Genomic DNA, 19,813 nt, shown 5'->3' with positions numbered 1-19,813 from the left:
TTTGACTGGCCCCTGTGCACTCTCACCTGCTGAGTCAAGGAGCTCACTGCTCCCTCAACGGCAGCTAAGGCTGGAGTTTCTTTTCTGCTCCGGAGCTGAGAGGTTCCCTTCATGCCAGCAGCAAATGTGAAAGTGAGCAGGCCCCATTCTAACCTGGTCTAAAACCTTTGCCAGGACAGGCCAATGGGCATCTTAGCTGGACATCAGGAGAGAGGTCTGGGCTTAAAAGCAGCTTAAGGAGGAGTGGGGGCATATAGCTGCCAGAGGTTTCCTTCATCAGTTAGATGGGTTTTCACTTGATAAGGTGATATGGGCTACAGAGCTTTCACTGCAGCCAGAGAGACCCTGGGAGGGCAGGGACTGAATTTGTGGCTCTGTGACCAAGCAAAACCGGTTTCTCAGCTGACATTAAGAGGGGATGGGGAGAGGATGCAAACTGCACGCTGGCTTCTGGCACCAAACCACCAATGAGCTGGGGAGCTGGCTAGAGCTAAGCTGACACATTTGAATAAGAGAACAGTTCTCACGGCATTATCTGATTAGGAACCAACTGCCCCTCCCTGGATTTCATCTGTGCCCTTCGTACCAACAAACCCAACTGGCCTGTGCAGAAAGACATACGGACATGCAAGCGCACAACTCTTGTACATACATGCACACACCTCTGAACATGTCCAGACCCCTGGATACACACGCACACCCACAGAGCATGCACATATACCGCTGTATGCACACTTGCATAGATGTACATATGTGCATACACGCAAGCATGAAAATACACATACACACATAGACATTTGTCTGTGTGCGTACCCACTCTCATGGGGTCACCGCTGCAGGGCTGGTAAAAAGCACTTTCGCATATGAGCCCGGGATAGCTACTGGGGGGTATCTGCAGGATTCCCACCACCACCTCGCCTGCTTTCATTACCAGCTTTGGCTCATCTGAGTAACACACTGGCCCAAATCTTATCACCCCAGAGAGTGAGCACCCTTTAAGGAAACTCTCCCAAACATCCTCTCTTGATCAGGGCAAAAGGAATTCTCAGTGGAGGGTGGGGGCTCCCACCACAGGACAGCAGGAGAGACAGCCACGGCAGGGGTAGCTAAAGTCAGAAACCTTCATTGGCCCAGTGAGATCAAGGAAGAGCTGCTCTGACCAAAGAGCAATAACTTAGCAAGATGGAAGCGTGCATAGCTGCCATTTGCTAGAGAAAGTCAAGGGGTCTTGTGTGTCCACCTGAGGACTTGCAAACGCATTCCTGCAAAGCTCCATGGACAGCCTCCTTTCTACTGCTCTGTATCCCAGAGGGCCAGCTCTCCCTCTGCTCTGTTCTGTGTGCCTCACTATGTAGCTGCCCCTTCCCCCAGGCCTGGCTGCTACTGGCTGCACTCCTGCAGAAGCCATGCCTGCTAATGACACAGTGAGTTTAGAGATGAGTGAATTTCCCTAGGCTACAGCAAGGACATGTCACTGAGGAGGGGGCAGTCGCTTCTGCTCCTCCCCAGCAACCTCCTCCCTCTTTATCTCATCTCTCTATCTAGATTCAGACACCACACCCATCTGACTGATTATGTACTCACTCCAACAGGAGAGCAAAAGGGAGGCCGCTGTGGGGGCCACCTGCTCATCTGGGGTGGGAAGCAGGTCACTGGAGCTGGCTTGCCTGATTCCCGGTGTGACTCAACTCAGGAGCGAGAGGTGCCCGAAGGATGGTTCTCAGCTACCCAGTGCTTCCCTGGAAACTAGGTGCCAGCTGGAACGATCAAGCCTGAGGGAGAGCCAGCCATGAGGAAAATCCTGCTGGACCCTGCCAATGCCCACTTACGCTATTAACCACTGGTTAGCGATGCCCCTTGCATTCTTCTGAGATGAGTATCCCATCATGCCCTCTCTTCCTAATCCTATAGCAGCCCCCATAGTGTTTGCCAATGGTTTCCCATTAATTTTAACACCCTGGTGAGGCTGGTGATTATTATAACCCCATTATCCAGATCGGGGCAACTGAGGCAAAAAGAGGCTCACCCTACAGTCATGCAGACCCAGAGGCAGAGCTTGGAAATAAAACTCTGGAGTCCTGTTCCTGGTCCCCCCTGCTCTTACCAATAGTCAAAAGTGGTTTCCACCATGCAGTGACCGCAGAATAGCTGGGCTAGTTGAAGTCGGGTCAGCTGGGTCGGCTCCAGCTCCAGTTGGAAACACTCAATCCCTGGTGACACACACACACGCCCATAAATTCATTCCAGGCCAAATCTCAGTCGGTAAGTTCCCGTGCAATAGCGATATTAACTAAGAAAACAGCCGCAAAACACACACGCTCACTTCCCAAAATAGTCTGATCCAGTTGCTGTCATGCTGCAGGAGTGCACAGAAGAAAAAAATCTGACCAATGAATTTGATGTTTGCAAGCGTCGCCTTTTAGCAGATGCTTCATGATATTATTGCTACTCCTCAGATCGTAATACGGACCAGTCCCCTTTGGCCTCTAACAAAGATATACAGCTTGGGCATTGTGAATGATCTGATGACAGATTCTCCTGAAGGCTGTGCGATCTCCTTGGAAAGGAAATGTCCCCTTGAATTGCAGTGAAGTCTCACACCTGACCTAGGGCCTCCAGGCCACACTATAACTTTGGTGTAACTTAGTCAGTGATCATCTAAGTACTTTGAAGTTGCAAATTGCCATCAAGCATGTCTATAGCTCCTCCCATCCGAGAACCTCAAAGCAACTTACAAACCAAGCTACGTCAGCCCCACTATGAACCCAAGAAGTATTACTGTCCCCACTTAAGAGAAGGGAATTGCCCAAGGTCCCATAGGAAAGCCTGTAGAAGCACTGGGAATAGAAACCAGATCTTCTGGCACCAAGTCACCCATATCAACCACAAGACTGGCAGTGCCTCGAACGACACCAGTTTCCATGGCAGAGAAACAGATAGTGCATTAGTACTTCTTAAACATAAATAGAACCACAACTCTGAAAATCAGCTGCTTAGGATCTTTCTTCTACAGCTTCCTGTGGTTTTGAATAGGCCGATTCCCATTAACATCTTTGAAGCTCTACACCACAGCCTGACATGATACCTGGTAATGGCTCCAAACGGACAGGAAAGCAGATTTGCATGGTAGACTGCAGGAGCCCTGAATTGAATCCGTTATGGGCGATTGAGCAGATTGCATTAAAGACAATTTGTGAAACAGATTTTTATAAGGGACTTCTTATGGCTTTTTATGGCAAAGAACTTTTATCTCCTTATAAGACAAAGCTAACATTATAAGAAGAGAGAGACGGGAAGGGAAATTCACACAGGAAAGGAACAAATAAAAAATCTGCATTGAACAGATGAGCATTAAAGGTCTGACAGAAACACAGGAATGCAGGGAGAAGATTAAAATTGACTCCTGATTTCATTGCATCCTTACTGGGTCCCATATCATTCTCTTCAGCAAAGTGGGGTTTTGTTGTTTTTTTTTGACCAGAGGAATGAAAAAAAGCTTCATTCTGTGTTCTCCATCTCTCCCTGTCTTTTCCCTGACACCTCTGCCTCTCTGGCTCTCAGTGGCTATATATGGATAGCTTCATGCACGCGCTCTCCAGCTTTTAAATGTAACATCTCACTCCCTTGCAGAACTCACTGTGAACCGATGTTGCTGAGGTGAGCAGTTCAGTAAGATCCATAAGCTTCTTGGGGCTCAGGGACCATCTTTTTGTTCTGTTTCTGTACAGCATCTAGCACACTTGAGCCCTGATCTCTGGCTGGGACTCCTACTTGCTACCAGAGCTGAAACTATCAACCAGCCATGCTTCAGGGCACAAAGCAGTCACCAGCAGGGGTCAGGAAGGACTATATCGCTAAAGCATTGCAGAATTGACTGTACATTTCTCTTTGCAAATCAGAGCCAGGCTACCAGACTAGATCGGCCACTGGTAGGCTCCAGGAGAGCCGGAGGAGGGGTAGTAGAGTAGACAGAGCACTGATCTCTTGCAATATGGCAGGAGAAGGGACTTCCCATGGACCCTTAAGTATAGCAGGAAGCAGGATACTGATTAGACTGAGGACTAGTCTCTTCTAGCACAGGGGTGGCAGGACAGGAACCGAAGCAGTGAATAGACAGAGCAATTGTGTTTTGCTAAGGCAATTCCTATGCTTCACTGGTGATTTGAGGGATAAATTATTAATCACAATGGCTGCAAAAGCAAACCACTCATCCCTCTGCTCCTGCAGACTCATTCCATCTCCAGTACCTCTTGGCTGTGTGTAGGGAGCGTGACCTAGCCAATGCCCTGAATGGAAAATCTCCAAGGGCATCCACAGCAAATGATTTCCTGCAAAGTTTGAGCTTGTTTCCTGCAAGAAGCCACAGCTCAGAGCGGCTCTTAAAATAGTTTATCCACCTGGCTGGAGGAATAGTGGAGAACAGTGACCTGTATAAGAGCCCCAGGCTGTTTTCACCCATCACCTTATTCCTCTGCAATGCACAACCAGCTCCTTTTCCTCCCAGGCAGGGGAATAAGGAGGGACAGATCCAGCTCTGGCTTCCCTTTCCCCTGGACTCTCCACCCTTGGCAGATCCTCTCTGGACTCCTGACTTTCAGCACCAGGCCTTCAGCAGAGTCTCACCCTCTCCCACATCCCGTGAGCTGGGCAGTCTCCGGGTTTGCCCATCCCTGATGCTCTCCAGTGGAGACAGGTCCCAGGTGCTTGTGGCCAGCTGCTGATCCGGCCCTCTGCCTTTCCTCACTTTTAAAACACCCACCTCTGATCCAGCTCCTCCCGTCTCCCCAGCTGCAATGTTCCCTCCCTCTGCAGCATGCCCCCCTGGGGAAGGGCAGGCAGTGGGGGCGCTGGCACCTGCACTCCCAGACCCGGGCCCAAGGAGTTAAGCCCTGAAAGAGGGAATCTGTCGGCGTTGCCTCCCTAACGCATTTTCCAGCACAATGCACCGGGACTGTCCCTGCCCCTCACGGCCCCATCTTTGCAGGACCCCGGATTTACATTAACCCGTTTGGTGCTGCAGCAGGCGCCAGCAGCAACAGAGCCAGCCCAGCGAGGGCCATCTGGAAAGTGGGTCAGCCTATGAGCTGCCCTAAAGGACAGGGGAGAACGGGGCAGAGCCACGCCACGCCTGGCAAATCGCTGCCCACGGGTCGGTTCTCCTCCCACTTGCACCAGCGGATGGCTCTGGCTCGACACAGCTGGCCCCGGGCTCCGAACCAGGCTCGGAACCGTGACCCGCGCCGCTGGGGGAAGTTCCCTCCGGCCCCGGAACCACCAGAGCATCTCTTGGCTGCAGAATAACGCCGCTGGGAGCTTCCGATCCCTTTCAGAAAAGTCGGGGGCGAGCGAGCGCGCCCCAAACATCTGCGCGCCTCGCCCAGCCCTTTTCTGGGAAGCCTGGCAGCGCCAGAAGCTGCTAGAGCCAACGAGCAAACAAACCGCCCCAGCGCCCGGGACTCTGGAGCCCGGCTGCTGCCAAAACAAATCAGCCTGTTGTTGATTTACAGGCAAAGATGAGATCGGCCCGTTCTGCCAGGCGCCCCCAGCCCCCTCCCTCCTTCCCATGCGGTACCCCAGCCCACGCGGATGCCTTCACATCGGCTCCAAAGCTAGGCAGAAAAAGAGGCCGGGTCCCCACCCAGCAGCACCCCCACGCTAGTCACCTCCAACTTCCCTTCGCCCCACAGCAGCCCCGACCCCCTCTTGCTGCAGGGAGCCGGGCCCGTGGGAGCATGGGGCTGGGCACAGTCGCTCCCCGTTGCTCACCTGGTACGAGGGAAGCCACCAGCAAGCACACTCCAGTAGCCCACGAGCACCCGGGGCATCTCGACTGCCGCCGCGGAGCCATCAGAGTTCCTGAGTCAAACCGCCCGGGAGCGGCGCGGGGGTTCAGGCGAGCGGCTGGCTTGGGTTTGCACCCTGCCCCCCTGCCAAAGGAAAACACCAACCCAGCCTAGGCCGGGGCAATAAATATCGGGTGCACCGCACAAAGCTGGAGGGGCCCCTTAAAAATCCACGGACGGTCGCGGACAGCCTGGGGCTGCAAAGAGCTCCAAGCGGGAGCCCGGACCTGGCTTTTTTCCCCCAGCGGGCAGCAATCCCTCCTTCCTCCGGCGACCACGTCCTCAGGGGCAGAGCTCTCTCCCGGGGCGCCTGGCGTCCCCTCCTTAGCACCGCCGCTCCCTGGAACCAGGCGGAGGGCAGGTCATGCTCCCCTTCACCGCCTCCCCCTCCGGACCCTGGGGGCAGATCGGAGCCCTTCACCGGGGAACAAATCCCACTGCAGCCACGCAGGAGGCTGGGTCTCTTTCCCCGCCGCCCAGCTGGGCTTTGCAAAGAGGGGGAACGGGCTTGTTAATTTCCAGTCCACGTTGCCGCTGCGATCAGATGGTCCCAGCTTGGTGCAAGTTGCAAAGCTCCATGTCTTTGCTTCTCTCCTCCAGGAGCAGAGGGGAGGCAGTCCCCGGGCACCGAGATCGGCAGAGAGCGGGCTGCCGGCCGGGGGACTCTTTGGCACCGAGATTTTGCTGCGGCGGCGGCGGCTGGGGGGAAGAACTGGAGTCTCCTTGGAGCATCAGCACGGGAAAAGCGGGTCCCTCCCTTCTGGTCTCTGATCTGTAACAATGGAACGCGCAGACACACACTGGCGCGGCTCCGGATCCGTAACCCCGCTCCTCCGCCGTGATGTCAGCCCATGTAAAGCAGGAGGAGGGCTCAGCCTTAACCCTTTCCAGCCCCCACCCCCCCACGCCTCGGCAGCAGCCGCCCAGCCGTGGCCTGCAGCCGACCCCCACTCGCAGACCGGGCTCTGGCTCGGTTTTTTTAGGGTTCCCCGAGTTCACGTGGCTGTTGCAGCCGGGAAAGGCAGATTTAACATGCTCCCAGCCCAGTATTCAGGCAGTCTGGGCCGGATCCTGCTAAGGCACCATTAGCCCAGTAGTTTCAACTGGAGAACCCCTCCATACACACACACACACATACACATACACACACACACACACACACACACTCTTACTTTGTTCTGGTTTGATATATTTAATCGCTCAAGTCATCCCATGAGACTAGGGTTCTGTGGGTTCCAGTGGTCTTGAGTAGTGGGACCAGGGGCCTGGGAGTCAGGATTCCTGGTTTCACCCACACATGCCCGCCTTCACCTCAAGCATTTCCCTTGTATATTGTTTCCCTCTTCCAGCAGCCATAGTCTGGCCTGTCCAATTAGACAGCAAGCTCCTCTGAGAGCGCCTAGCAAACTGGAGTGATGGATAAGTAACACAGTGATCTGGTTTTCCCGGCTGAGAGTCCCTGGGCCCCATTTTATCTACCTGTACAAAGGGGATACCCATGATAGGGATTTGCTTCACAAAGGGGCTGGATGAAGGCTGCAGGCCGAGGTTCCCAGCTCTTGGAGTCATGGATGAAATCAGAATACTATGGTTTTAGCCCTCATGGATACAGAGGAAAGCCTGAACATGTGAACCAAGTATTATATGCCTGCCTGAGCTTGAAATAATAGCCCCTGTCACCTCAGTGAAGGGTGGGACTGCACTATGGGAATGAGGGACTGGGACATATCCAGATCTCCAGCTTTCTTTCATTTGGCCCAGTTGTGAGACTTCATTAACGACTGCAAAGCACTTGGATGATAAAGGCAAACTCTGACTATTGGTAACAAGTAGAAATCTGCCCCTAGCCAGAGATAGCTCATCAGAGGGATGCAGTTTAGGCTGCAACCATTTCCATATCCAATGGCAGAGAAGGAGCGGCATAGCTGGCATCATATCTGATTGCTTTTGATTTCTCTAACCCAATGGATCAGGTGCCTATTTTGCAGCTGGGTGAACTGGAGGTGAGATTTAGCATGGGATTAAGCAAAACTCAAACCCACGACCTCTGAGACTGCAGTCAAGCCACTGGCCACCACACCTCATAATTGGTTTATGTATATACACACATACTTTTATAAATATCCCTTGTTTGTGTAGGACCTAGACAATGTGCAATGTAAACAAAGGCCATTCTTTGAACATATTTTGTGTGTATATCTGTATGTAGTCATGCTGATTCAGAATTAGCATTTTTTGCATGTGTGTACTTTTTTTAAATGACCCTTGTATATAGGACCTAGAGAAAAGCAATGTTTTCTACTTTTAAAGGTCCCTCCGCTAACTCCGTATTTAACCAACAAGCCCTAGACCTCAAGCTGCACTGGCATCTACAAGGGTGCTGAGTCTCAAACAAAGATGTGATGAACAACAACAACAACAACAACAAAGTCATGTTGATTTCAAGCTCCATTAAGAACAACACAGGAACAAATCAATGCTTGGCAAACAGAAAAGGACAGAATCAGTAGGGAAGGATATTGCATACAATGGTGAGTGGAAAGGCGGAAGCTATAAAAAGATACCTCTGAGGACTCTTTCAACACCCCTTTCCTTTTTTTCTTCCCAGAAAAGCTAATTGCCATTCAAGGGAAGGTTGGGCAGTGCTGTAACCAAGCGGATTAGCCAAATACAAGATTTGTTTGAAAATGATGAAGGTTATTACGTAGTAATGAGGTTTAGCTAATAGATTCATGGATTTCAAGGCCTGAAGGGACCATTAGGATCATCTCGTCTGACCTCCTCTGTAGCACCGGCTAGAAAGCGTCATCCAGTAATTTCTGCACCTAGCCTAGGTCTTCTGCCAGATCTACAGCATACAGTTTAGAAAGATAACCAGTCTGATTTAAAGGCAAGTAGTGGCAGATGGACAGGTGATAGTAAGTTGTTCCAGTGGTTAACTACCTCACTGTTAAAAATGTGTAACTTGATTTTAGTTTGAATTTGTCTAGCCTCATCTTTTAGCCATTGGATCTCATTTTGCCTTTTTCTGTTAGATTAAAGAGCAGTCTACTGTCAAGTTCACGGATAGGGCTATCATTGGCTATTAGCCAATACGATCAGGGTGCAACCCCATGCTCCGGCTGTCCTTAAACTGCTGACTGCCAGAAGCTGGGACTGGACAACAAGGGATAGATCACTTGAAAATGCCCTGTTCTGTTCATTCCCTCTGAAGCATCTGGCACTGGCCACTGTCAGAAGATAGGATACTGGGCTAGATGGACCATTAGTCTAAGCCAGTGTGGCCATTATGTTCTTAACTTGCTTCCCCATATAGGTACTTGTAGAGATCATCATCTCACATTTCACGGCATCATAACTTAGATCTTTTAATTTTATTTTGCTGCTGGGGGCTTATCATTTGTAAGTCAAATTAATTAGGAAGGCACTTAGAGCTTTCTGTATGGGATTTTAAAGTTGTGAAAGAAAGAAAGAAAGAAAGAAAGAAAGAAAGAAAGAAAGAAAGAAAGAAAGAAAGAAAGAAAGAAAGAAAGAAAGAGAAATTTATTCCCAAGTAACACAAGTATGGGCCTGGTTCTCAAAAGCTACTGAGCACACACAGCTCCAGTAGAAGTCAGTGTGTGCAACAGGTGCTCGGAACCCTTGAAAATCATTCCCTGCCTGTCTACGCTCTTTAATTCATCCAGGTATTTTTAGAGCATCCATCACGCTTTAAGGTTAAAGGCACAGAAATGAGGCTCACTTCTCTGAGGGGCCACTGTTTATTGCAATGAACTAGTGAACTGCTTAACTGTGGGGCAGTTACGATACTGCTAACAGGCCTGTAGACAGTCATGGCTCTTCTTTAGTTCAAGTGATTTTGGAGCTGGCGGGTGTGAATTATATCACCATGAAGGTCTGAACGGCCATAGCAAATGGTTTGTCTAGATTAGGAAAGGCAGACAGAATTAGTTAACACATGCTAGCTAGCTCCAATCTCACCAGGGCCTTTTCCCTAATGTAGATGCAGTTTAATCTCCCCTCTCCCCTCTTATTTCAATGTAGCCAATTGAGGTGACCCGAGAGTTTAGGCTAGGGTATATCACAACTGTTTGTGTTGTGGAACAATCATTTGTGGAGCATCTAGACTAGTATTCATAATCATGTTAGTTAACTCAAGTTAGAACAGGAGCACAAGCCCCAGGCTAGAGAAACCCACAAAGGCTCCATCCCTATTAATAAATAGCTCTAGGTACATTTCACTAAAGACAAAGAGAAAAATGAATTTGTGTTATCAGTGGCCTGAAACTTAGCAAGGAAAACAGCTCTCCAATCCCACCTGGAAGTGATCTTTGCCACTGAATGTACAGGGACTCCAAGGAGATGGTAGAAAGGAGCCATTCATGTTAGGTGGGAATCACTCACCACATCAGAGCTTTTCCTGTGACACAAGTTCTGCTTTCCTTGCGGGGTCTGGCCTAAGCCCAGATACTAGCAATACCATAGTCACTTGGCCCACTCTTGTATAAGTTGTCATGCAACTAATGTTCTTGAAATTGCAATTAAAGCATGCAACATTTGGCTGGGAATGGACAGGCTCCCTGCAGTGCAGTGACGAATCGCTGGCCACACGTCAGCTGAGGGTGCATCAAACTAATCCAGGACTCTTTCATGAACGCTGACTCTATAGGCAGCCGTTTGCAACCAGATCCCGTCTGGTGCACCCCTCAGAATCCTTAGCGACAGTTACCAGGGTGAGAGCAGATGCGGTGGCTTAGATGGTTCACTCTGAGGAGGACACATTTGGTAGTGGCTAAGGTCTGCTCTAGCAAGAGACCAGACACAGAGAAAGAAAGGGATTCAAAGTGCCTGAAGACTGGGCATTTGGGGCCTTCCCTACATCCAGGGCTGGCTCCAGGCACCAGTGCAACCAACGGAAAGGGGCGGCACATCCAGCTCTTCGGCAGCAATTCGGTGGCGGGTCCCGCAGTCCCTCTCGGAGGGAAGGACCTGCTGCCAAATTGCTGCCGAAGAATGAAGTGGCAGCTGTAGAGCGGCTTTTTTTTCGCTGCTTGGGGCAGCAAAAATGCTGGAGCCGGCCCTGCCTACATCATAGGCTGAAAACAGCTGGTGAGGGTGTTACAAATGCCCAATGACAAAGTTTATCAAAACAATAGGGACAGACCCCAGCTGCATAAAATCCTACAGGTATGACAGATCAACAATCTCTTAGCCAATCAGCAGCACAGAGCACTGCTGCACAGGCAGCGAGCCGTGTCTCAATGAAAACAGCACCGCTCTGGGCCTCCATCACATGCAGGGGCACTTTCTGTGACTGAGCTTCACAGGAACACACGTTGGAATCACAGAATCATAGTTAGACTCAGCTGTTTGTCCCTCTGAAGCAGAGAAACGTGGGACTATGCGCAGGAGGGGGAAGGGGAGAAATCATTCAGCTTCGCCTTTGTAGACACTAACCCCTTTTCTGCTCTGGGCAGACATTACAAAGCCTGCGGAACTATGGGCTTGAATTTACTATAGGCCAAAGAGGACCATTTAGGATCATTTACTCTGGCCTCCTGCCTAAGACAGGCAAGAGAATTTCACCAGGAAATTCCCACATCCTGGCACCTTTTGACAAAATTTCCTCTTCTGCATTGGATGATACTTTGCCACCGTCCACCCTTGAGGTGACAGCTTTCCAGCAGTTCCCTATGCATGTAGTTTGCAGAGCACTGTGACATGAGTGGCACTATAGAAATGGATGATGTCATATTATGCTGATGATTATGGCCAGAGAGACTGAAAGGGGAAAAGAAATAGCTCTTTAAAGCATTTTGCACTGGGCTTTTGCAGCTGCTTTTGTTCTGTGAACGGCCTGCAGCGTAGCCCTGTCACTCTACATAGGAAGCGCATTTGACACTCTTGTTACCGCCCCGTACCTGGGGTGTATTTGCTGCAGCAGTTGATTACATTACCTTCCGTGTTTATAAACATTTTGAATCAGTGCGGAGTGCAGCACTGCACAGAATGTTTAAGATGGCATCGGCTTTATTTTTGCTTTTTCATCTGTAAACACACATAATGTGTCTGCGATGCACTCAACAGTGAAGGATCAGAGCAGCAAATACTTCTGCGCTTGGCTTCAGTCCTGAGCTAGCCTATTGCAACCTCTCTCTCTCTCTCTCTCTCTCTCTCTCTCACACACACACACACACACCCCTCCAGCAACAGAGCCAGATCTTCTGTACCATCTCTCCTGTAGGGAGCAGGCATTTCAATCTCTGTATTCCTTCCCAGCCTGTGATTCTCTAGATGGCTCCATTTAATGGATCCAAAAGCAACCCCGAATAGGGGGGACATTGTCCCTCAGTTACCAGTGCTCACACATGTTCTAATCCCTCTGCAAACATGAGCTGAGTCTAGGTGTTTATGCAATGCTGTCAAAGCACCTTAGCCCCTGAAAAACTCACAACACCCCTGGTGAGGAAGGAATTTTAGTATAATCCCCCTTGTACATGGGAGAAAAGAGGCCCAGGGAGATTAAAGCCCTTAGGGGCAATCCTGGCCTTACTGAAGTCAATGGGAGTTTTGCCATTGGCTTCCAAGAGATCAGGATTTCACCCCATATTTTCAATGTCTGTTGACTTGAGGTCCCCAGTGTTTGGAGGCCCAGCAAGAGACACATGGCTAGGGCTGATTTTCAGAGGTGTTGGGCACCCACCACACCAATCAATATCTCAGCACCTCAGAAAATCAGGCTCTCACAGGTGTCTGGAGTACAGCATCCAAAATCAGGGAACAACTTTGGCTGGATTTTGTCTCTGCCCCAGTCTCACAGCAGATTCAGGACTCCACGATTGCCTGCTATGCCAAGCTGCCTTCCAGTCCCAGCTTTCTCCTGGGCTGGTTGTATAGATGCACCCATCTCTGATCCGAATTGACTGTCCCTGCTCTTGCTGCAGGGAGGCAAAGAATTCCTGCCACATGGTCTTTCCATCCTCGGGACTCCTCCCACGGCTCCGAGCCAGGCCCAGAAAGAGATGGAGGATCTGCCCTTGCCAGCACACAGCCAGCTCAGGAGGGAGGAGACAGACATTGTCCTAATCACAGCTCCTCTTCAGGGTACCTCTATCCCAGGCCAGGGCTGGCACCTCCCTATCATAGTGCCCAGGGAGTGAATGGATGTGTGTCGCACCCTGCTTCTCCCAGGGCCAGAGCTTAATTTGTAAGAAGTGCCAGGGATACACACATTTTTTTTCTTTTACTTTCATAACTTATGTGGCAAGCCCAGAGGTGCCTGGGCTATGAACTGCTAAGCCTAGGGCAAATTAAGTCCTGCCCAGGGCACACATAGCTGGAGGCCGGAATCCTCAGTGAAGCCTAATTTGAATGGTACCCAGCTATAAGCTGGAAATTGGTGGGTAGAGTCTGAAGGAAACATCTTCATCACAGGGGATGGGATGGTTTCTGATGGAGCAGTAGGGGCCCTCAGGAAGCCAGCAGCTGGCTAGGAAAAGGGTGGGCAGAGCCAGGGTTTCTCTCTCCCGAAAATTCCCCCACATTTTTAGGGAGAGAAGGTGACAGCACAGCTGCAAGAAGCACAACTGTCTGACGCCATCTAGTGACTGAAGGGCAGCATTTATGCTGCTGGATTCACCCAGCCAGGCAAGGATTTCAGGGCTACGGAGTCATTTATCATGGCAGGGGATGAGCTGCTGTTCACAGGGGCAGCCAGAGAGAAAGAGGATAGAGAGGCAGGTAATGGAAATTTCCAGAATATCATGGAGCCAGGCTGATTTCCACCAGCTGAGGATTTGGCCCGTCATCTCTAGGAGTTTTCTCATTGTTTAGCCCCAAGTGACTTGCTTTTGGAAGTGCTGAGGTGTGTATGTTACCTGTGAGGATATCAGCTCTCTCTGTCCAAGTGTACATTCAAACATGACAAAAGAAAAATTTTACTCAGGGAAAGTTGTTTAAATGCCTGATGCAAAGAGCTATGGTTGTTGTTGACAGAGCTGGCACCCCAGGAAACACACATGCGCACACAGAGAGAGAGAGAGAGAGAGAGAGAGAGAGAGAGAGAGAGAGAGAGAGAGAGAGAGAGACTCATTTAGACAGAGAACACCATTGGCTTCCAAGGAGGCACAAGGGACAGACAGAGAAAATATATAGAGAGGAAATCAAATAAAAGCAGCTCTCCCCTCATTTCAAAGGGCATCTATTCCCAGGGTAGCTAACAAGGTGCTGCAAAGAAAACAGAGCCTTCTTCCCTGAAAGAATACAGCCCCAGACACGACGCTGTGAGTCCCACATGCTTTGCAAAACCTATGCTTCTCATCTGGAGAGTGTGCAAGACTTAGGGTGGTTGTACTAGAAAGTATCATACATTATTTAAGAGCCATTGCCTTCCTGAGAGATGTGGCACACCCTGTGAGGTTTTATGGACAGGACATAGAGTCCCTAAGTGGTACCCTGAATAGCCTGCAGGGTGAGACTTTTGGAAACGTATGGGTGCTCACTCCTGTGAGAAAAGTAACAGAGGGCTTGTCTACACTCGGAAATTTACTGGAATACCCATTCCAGAATCATTATTAGCCTTGTATTTGCCTCGGACATGAAAACAGTCTTGTTCCCTCATAGAGGCTCTGTGGGCTGTGGACAACTGTGGTCGAGCAGGTGGATCGTGGGACCAGGTGGAGGGGGTTGTATTCTTGGCTCATCTGCTGATTCACTGAACTCACTGGAATCACTGGTATGAATCTAGAGTAACCCCACGGCAGTCAGTGAGGTAAATGTGGAGAAACTCCACTGCAGTCATTGGTTTAAATTTAGTGTAACTCCAATGGAGTCACTGATGTAAATCCAGAGTAATTCCACTGAAGTTATTGGAGTGACTGGGATCATTCTGGAGTAACTCCTATGGATTCACTGTTGAGACTCTGGAATAACTCCAGTGCAGCCGGTGGAGTCACTGCTGTAAATCGGGAGTAGTTCCAATGGAATCATTGCTGAATCTGGAGTAACTCTGGGTAGGGTGGTGGTCAGTGGGGTCACTGCTGTGAATCTCAAGTAACTCCAGTGGGGTCAGTGCCTTTCCTCCAGATCTGGGGTAAGTGAGAGCAGAATCCTCACCTATGCTGTGCATTGAAATCACCACCCTTACTGTACAGGCAGCCTCGCTGTAATTTGGCTACCACTTGTCACAGAGCCACCTCCAGCGAGCACCCTCCTTTCACTCGCTCCTTCCCACACCCATCTCTTTCAAACAGATAATTAGTTTCTATTTGTCACAAACCAGCTGCCGCTCTGAAGCCAGCTCCGGAGACCCAGTTTCATCTGAGAGCCAGGTGTCATCCTCCTCGTCACAAACTCCTTGATAGACCAGAGGTAGCACAGGCTGTTAGCATAAATACTTGATTAATACAGGTATTAATAAGCTGGCCTGAGTTTTCCTGCCTAGAGGTAATGAATCTTCCTGTGCTGACATGCGTGGGCATAGAAGGGCTGCATTGACAGCAAAGAGTGTTCTGCTGAGTCTGTGGGAGGAAAGACCAAGGGGGCGAGTCTCAGGTGTGTGAGGCTTTGACCCCACAAGGGACTACAAAGGCTGAGCTGGCCCTAAATTAAAGGCCTCCCACCGACTGTCTCCCTTCCCATCTCTGAGGCCCTAGGGCGAGTGGGAATCTCCCTGCTCCACCTATGCTTCTCTTGTCCTCTCTGAGATGCTGGTAGGTGGGTCAACCTTCCTTCTCCACCTCTGACAAGTAGTGAATGAGCTCCTTTTCATATCTCTAAGGCACAGGCAGGACTGCGGGCTGTCCTCCTCTGGGGCACAAGTGGGACAGTGGCTGTCTTCAGCCGTGGTTCTGTTCCTATCTGACTACCTGGGGTTCCAAAGACAATTCAACCAGCCAATTATCCAGATTCTGCCCTCTTTGCATCCCATGCAACCTTCCCAAGTGACTTCCATGGGCATGTGCAGATATAGCCAGGAGCAGAATTTGGCCTGATCCCTGCAGAGAGACGATGACATCCCAGGCCTGCATCTGCAGGGGGCACACCCCTTGTGGCTTGGCTAGAATTAATGAAGATGTTTTACTGTCAGAGGATTGGGAATGAGACACTCGGTTTTTCATCTAATCAACCTGCAAAGCACCAAATTCACCATAGCGGAGTAAGCGGCGCTTGCGAAAGGGCAGAGTTGTGATGACAAAATGGAGAAGGATTTTGTGGGCAGCGAAGGCAAAATGGTGGCCGTTTGCATGATGGTTAAACCCTTTGGACTGGATCCTCTGCTGGAGGAAAGTCTCAGATTTGCAGACTTCCGACCTCCAGTAGGGGTGGTTAGTGACCATACATGAGAAGAGAGGCTAGCTCAATGGTTAGGGCACTAGCCTGGGATTGAAAAACTCCAGGTTTAGTTCCTTGTTCTGCCACAGACTTCGTGTGTGACCTTGGACAAGTCACTCAGATCCTCAAATTTATGTCGGCACCTAAGTCCCATGGAAATCAATAGCACCTAAATACCTTTGAGGATTTGGGCCTTAGTATCTCTGTGTCTCAGTTCCCTATCTGTAGAACTTAGCTAATATAATTATTATTATTTATCTATAGCACTGAGGAGCCGCTTCATGGACAATGATCCCACTCTGCTAGGTGCTGTACAGACACAGAACCAAAAGACGGTGCTTCCAAGGAGTTTATAATCTAGAACTGCCCTACCTCCCAGGGAGGCTGGGGGAGGGAGGGATAAATATCTTAAAGACTGTGATGTGCTGAGATACTTCAGTCATGGGGGCCAGACAGGAGCCTTAGATTGACTGACTTAATGAATCACCTCGTGACAAGCAGGGAGAAAAACAACATATTAAATTTTCCTTTGCAAATTTTTGAACATGAAATTTGATTCCCGACTAAAATGAGCTCAGATCAAAAATTGTTTGAAAGCCTGAGATTTCAGCAGGAGTGTTTTTGTTGGAGGTTGGGTGACAGGTGACATTTCTGGGTTGCACAACACCCTGATCTGGAGGGATGTTGTGGCTTTCACAGAGCTTGGAGCAAAGAAGAAGTTCTTCTGAGAAGTTCTGAGCATCTTCCACTGCCATAGGGAAGCAGGGGTGACCAGTCCATCGGGCACTGGACTAGGATCCCAGAGACTTGGATACTATTCCTGGCTCTCGCACCTACCTGTGGTGTGACCTTGAGCACTTCCTTTTGCCCTTTGTCTGTGTTATCTGTTTAGACTGTAAGCTTCTTGGGACAAGGAGCCAAGTTACTGTCTGTTAGGCCAGCACTTGCCTCAACGGGGTCTTGGTCTCAGCTGGGGCTGCTAGGTGCTTGATACAAATAATCCCCACTGAAGTGGTGGGTGCATTCCAACTTTTAGGATTTCATTGACTTCAGCAAGGAGTTTTCCTGAGCAAAAAGCGACTAAAGCCTCAGGGCTTGGCCTAGGGAAGTTATAGAGAGAAAAGCCCTAGTAGAGTGTTGTGGCAAGGCATAGAGCCCCCAGAGAACAAAGGGTTAACCGTAGGTCTCTTTTGCATAGGTGCTCTGGGAAAAGGTTTTAAGAGTGGCCGGTTGGCAGTGCTTGCTCTGGGGGAAGGCTTATGCACAGGAGGCTGAGTCATGCCACAGACCTGTGCCAGTGCACAAACCCTCCCTGCTGTTTGGTTCCCAGTGATTTTCAGAACACACAGAAAAGATTGCTCCAGGGATCCTGCTCCCCACTCTGGCTGCCGAGGGCGAGCAGTGAAGGAGGACTGGGACTTGCATGGAGCTTGCTTGTCAGTCACCCCAGACCTGAGCCAGTGAAGTCAAGGGAACACTTTGCACTGCCTTCAATGGACATGGGCTCAAGCCCTGGAACAGGAAGAATGACTGGCAGCTGGAGTTACCTACTCTAACCCTGGCAAGAGCCCAGCTGGAGGTGATGTCTTCCCCTGTTGACCATATAACAAGCAGGGTCTTCAGAAACTCCCCTCCACTGACAAGTGCTGCCCCTTTTGCATGGAGCTGCATGTCCCCCTTAGCAGCCAAGAAATGCTGGCACTGACTGAAAACAGGTCTGGGGGTGGACGACCGTGAGTGTGCACAGCCCTTCCTCTCCTCAAAACCAGACAGTGCGGGACAGAAGGATGATTGGGCAGTTATTTTGTCCAGCTGGACTCCTGGGCTCTAACTATGGCTCTGCTGCAGATTCCTGCGCGACCTTGAGCATGAGTCTATGAGTCTATGAGTCTATGTTGTTCCAGGCCAGATAGCGCCTGACCTGCCCTAGGCTCACAAGGACACTCTTTCCTCTGCAGAAGGATGCTTGACCTTTGCCCAAGGCTCAGGGGGTCAGTGGGGTTTGGCATTCTAGAGTGGGTGATGGCACGGCTATCATCCCCTGCACACCAGCCAGCCGGCTGACGGTGGGGGAGCTGCCAGGGATCATTTTCAGAGTCTCTCCCAGGGCATCTGAGAGCTCCCACTAGGGACGTGTTGTGCCCTGCTGACAACTATGACTCAAAACACAATTTACCCCTTTCCGCCTCAGTTTCCTTCTCTGCAAAACAGGGATAAGAACACTACTTCCCTTCCCCCAAAGGTTCAATTTATTGCTGGCTGGGGGGGGGCGGGGGGAGGGGGTTGTTCCTGAGCTTTAGATGGAGGGTACTAGGAAAGAGGATGGAGCAGTGTGAGCCTTCAGAAAAGCTAATGGATAAGGCATCAGAATGGCAAGCAGGAGACCTGGATTCTCTTCCTGGCTTTGCTGCATGACTTTGGGCAAGCCCTTTTCCCTTCTTCTGCCTCTGCTTCGCTTTCTGCCTTGTCTCTTTAGTCTGTGAGCTTTCAGAAGCTTGATGGACTCTCCCTCTGTTCCTGTGCAGCGCCAGGCCCAATGGGACCCTGATCTCCACTAAGCGCTCTCTGCACCACTGTAATCGTAATAAAGCCATATCTGCACTCACAAGGCAAGAGTGGCTGACGCCATTCACGCTGAAGACATGTGAAGACACTGGGCTGGAGGCAAAGAGAAAATAAACCCAAGAAGAATGGAGCCTGAATGGCCCATATGCTCTGAAACCCTCAGCTCTGTGGGGAGCAGCCGATAAAATTCATCACCACGCTTAAAGGCAGTAAAAATAAAGGAAGTAAACAGAGTAATTGAGAGGCATAAACAGAGGGCAAGTCAAAGGTATGGCTAAGCACAGGGCTGTGGCACATTATAACTTCCCCAGCAGTCTACGGACAGGGAATTGTTCAGTCTACCATAAAGGAGCAGGTTGCTGAGCTGTGTTATGGAGGGTTAGACTGGGATACGTGTGTAGGAATGCACAGTTCTGATCAGCTTGTGGCCAGCCCCTCCTGCATTTCTCACTGTCGACACACTAATGCCCTGCACTTTCCGCCCAAACCCTCTCCAGTCCCCACCTTCTCTGCCACTTTTGAAAGTGACACCATCCTCCCTGTCACTCAGGCCCCTAGCCAAGGGGTCTCTTTTGATTCCTCCTTTTGTCCCTCCTTCTCTTCACATCCAAATCCTGCTGCTGCTTCCTGCACAGCATCACTAAAGTCTGCCCTTTATCCCCGCTTCTGGTAGCAAAAAGTTCTCCTCCACGCCCATCTGGATTGCTGCAACATGCCCTTCTCCAGTCCTTGTCCAATGCTCCCTCCCTCTGTAGCGTGCAAAAGGCTGCTAATACCGTGCCTTCCTCGCTTGCAGCTCCCTGCGCATCATCTCCTTGAATGAAATTCTCCACTTGCTCTTCCACCATATCCACTGCAAGTGCAATGTACAGGGGAGTGTGTGTAACAAATCCCACCTTGGTGCTTGATCTACGCAGGATATGGATCTGTTAAAGGACCATCTGGGGCAGCCTGGTTCTTTAGGTCAAGCTCATGCTTTTAGTGCTGAAGGTCCCCAGGTCAGTCCCGTTTGTTAGCCAACATGGCAGTTCTCACATGAGCTTCTTGTCCTCACCTTCAGCGCACTTCTCAGT

At 50.2% G+C, this 19,813-nt stretch overlaps 1 protein-coding gene across 5 annotated transcripts in view; it reads right to left on the bottom strand.

Moving 5' to 3' along the window:
- The window catches only part of NECTIN1 (nectin cell adhesion molecule 1), a 171,022-nt gene extending 164,386 nt beyond the window's left edge, over positions 1 to 6,636 (bottom strand). For all 5 annotated transcript variants that reach the window (XR_003997224.1, XR_003997225.1, XM_030538406.1 and 2 more), the window contains exon 1: positions 5,767 to 6,636. Coding sequence is in view for 3 of the 5 variants with exons in the window: in XM_030538406.1 (XP_030394266.1) it covers positions 5,767 to 5,848 (82 nt within the window). In the remaining 2 variants the exon portion in view is untranslated. The remainder of the gene's footprint in view (positions 1 to 5,766) is intronic.
- Positions 6,637 to 19,813: the final 13,177 nt, after the last annotated feature.

This window comes from Gopherus evgoodei, chromosome 19, assembly GCF_007399415.2.
Source record: "Gopherus evgoodei ecotype Sinaloan lineage chromosome 19, rGopEvg1_v1.p, whole genome shotgun sequence".
NCBI lineage: Eukaryota > Metazoa > Chordata > Testudines > Testudinidae > Gopherus > Gopherus evgoodei.
This window is presented reverse-complemented; position numbering and strand designations above follow the sequence as displayed.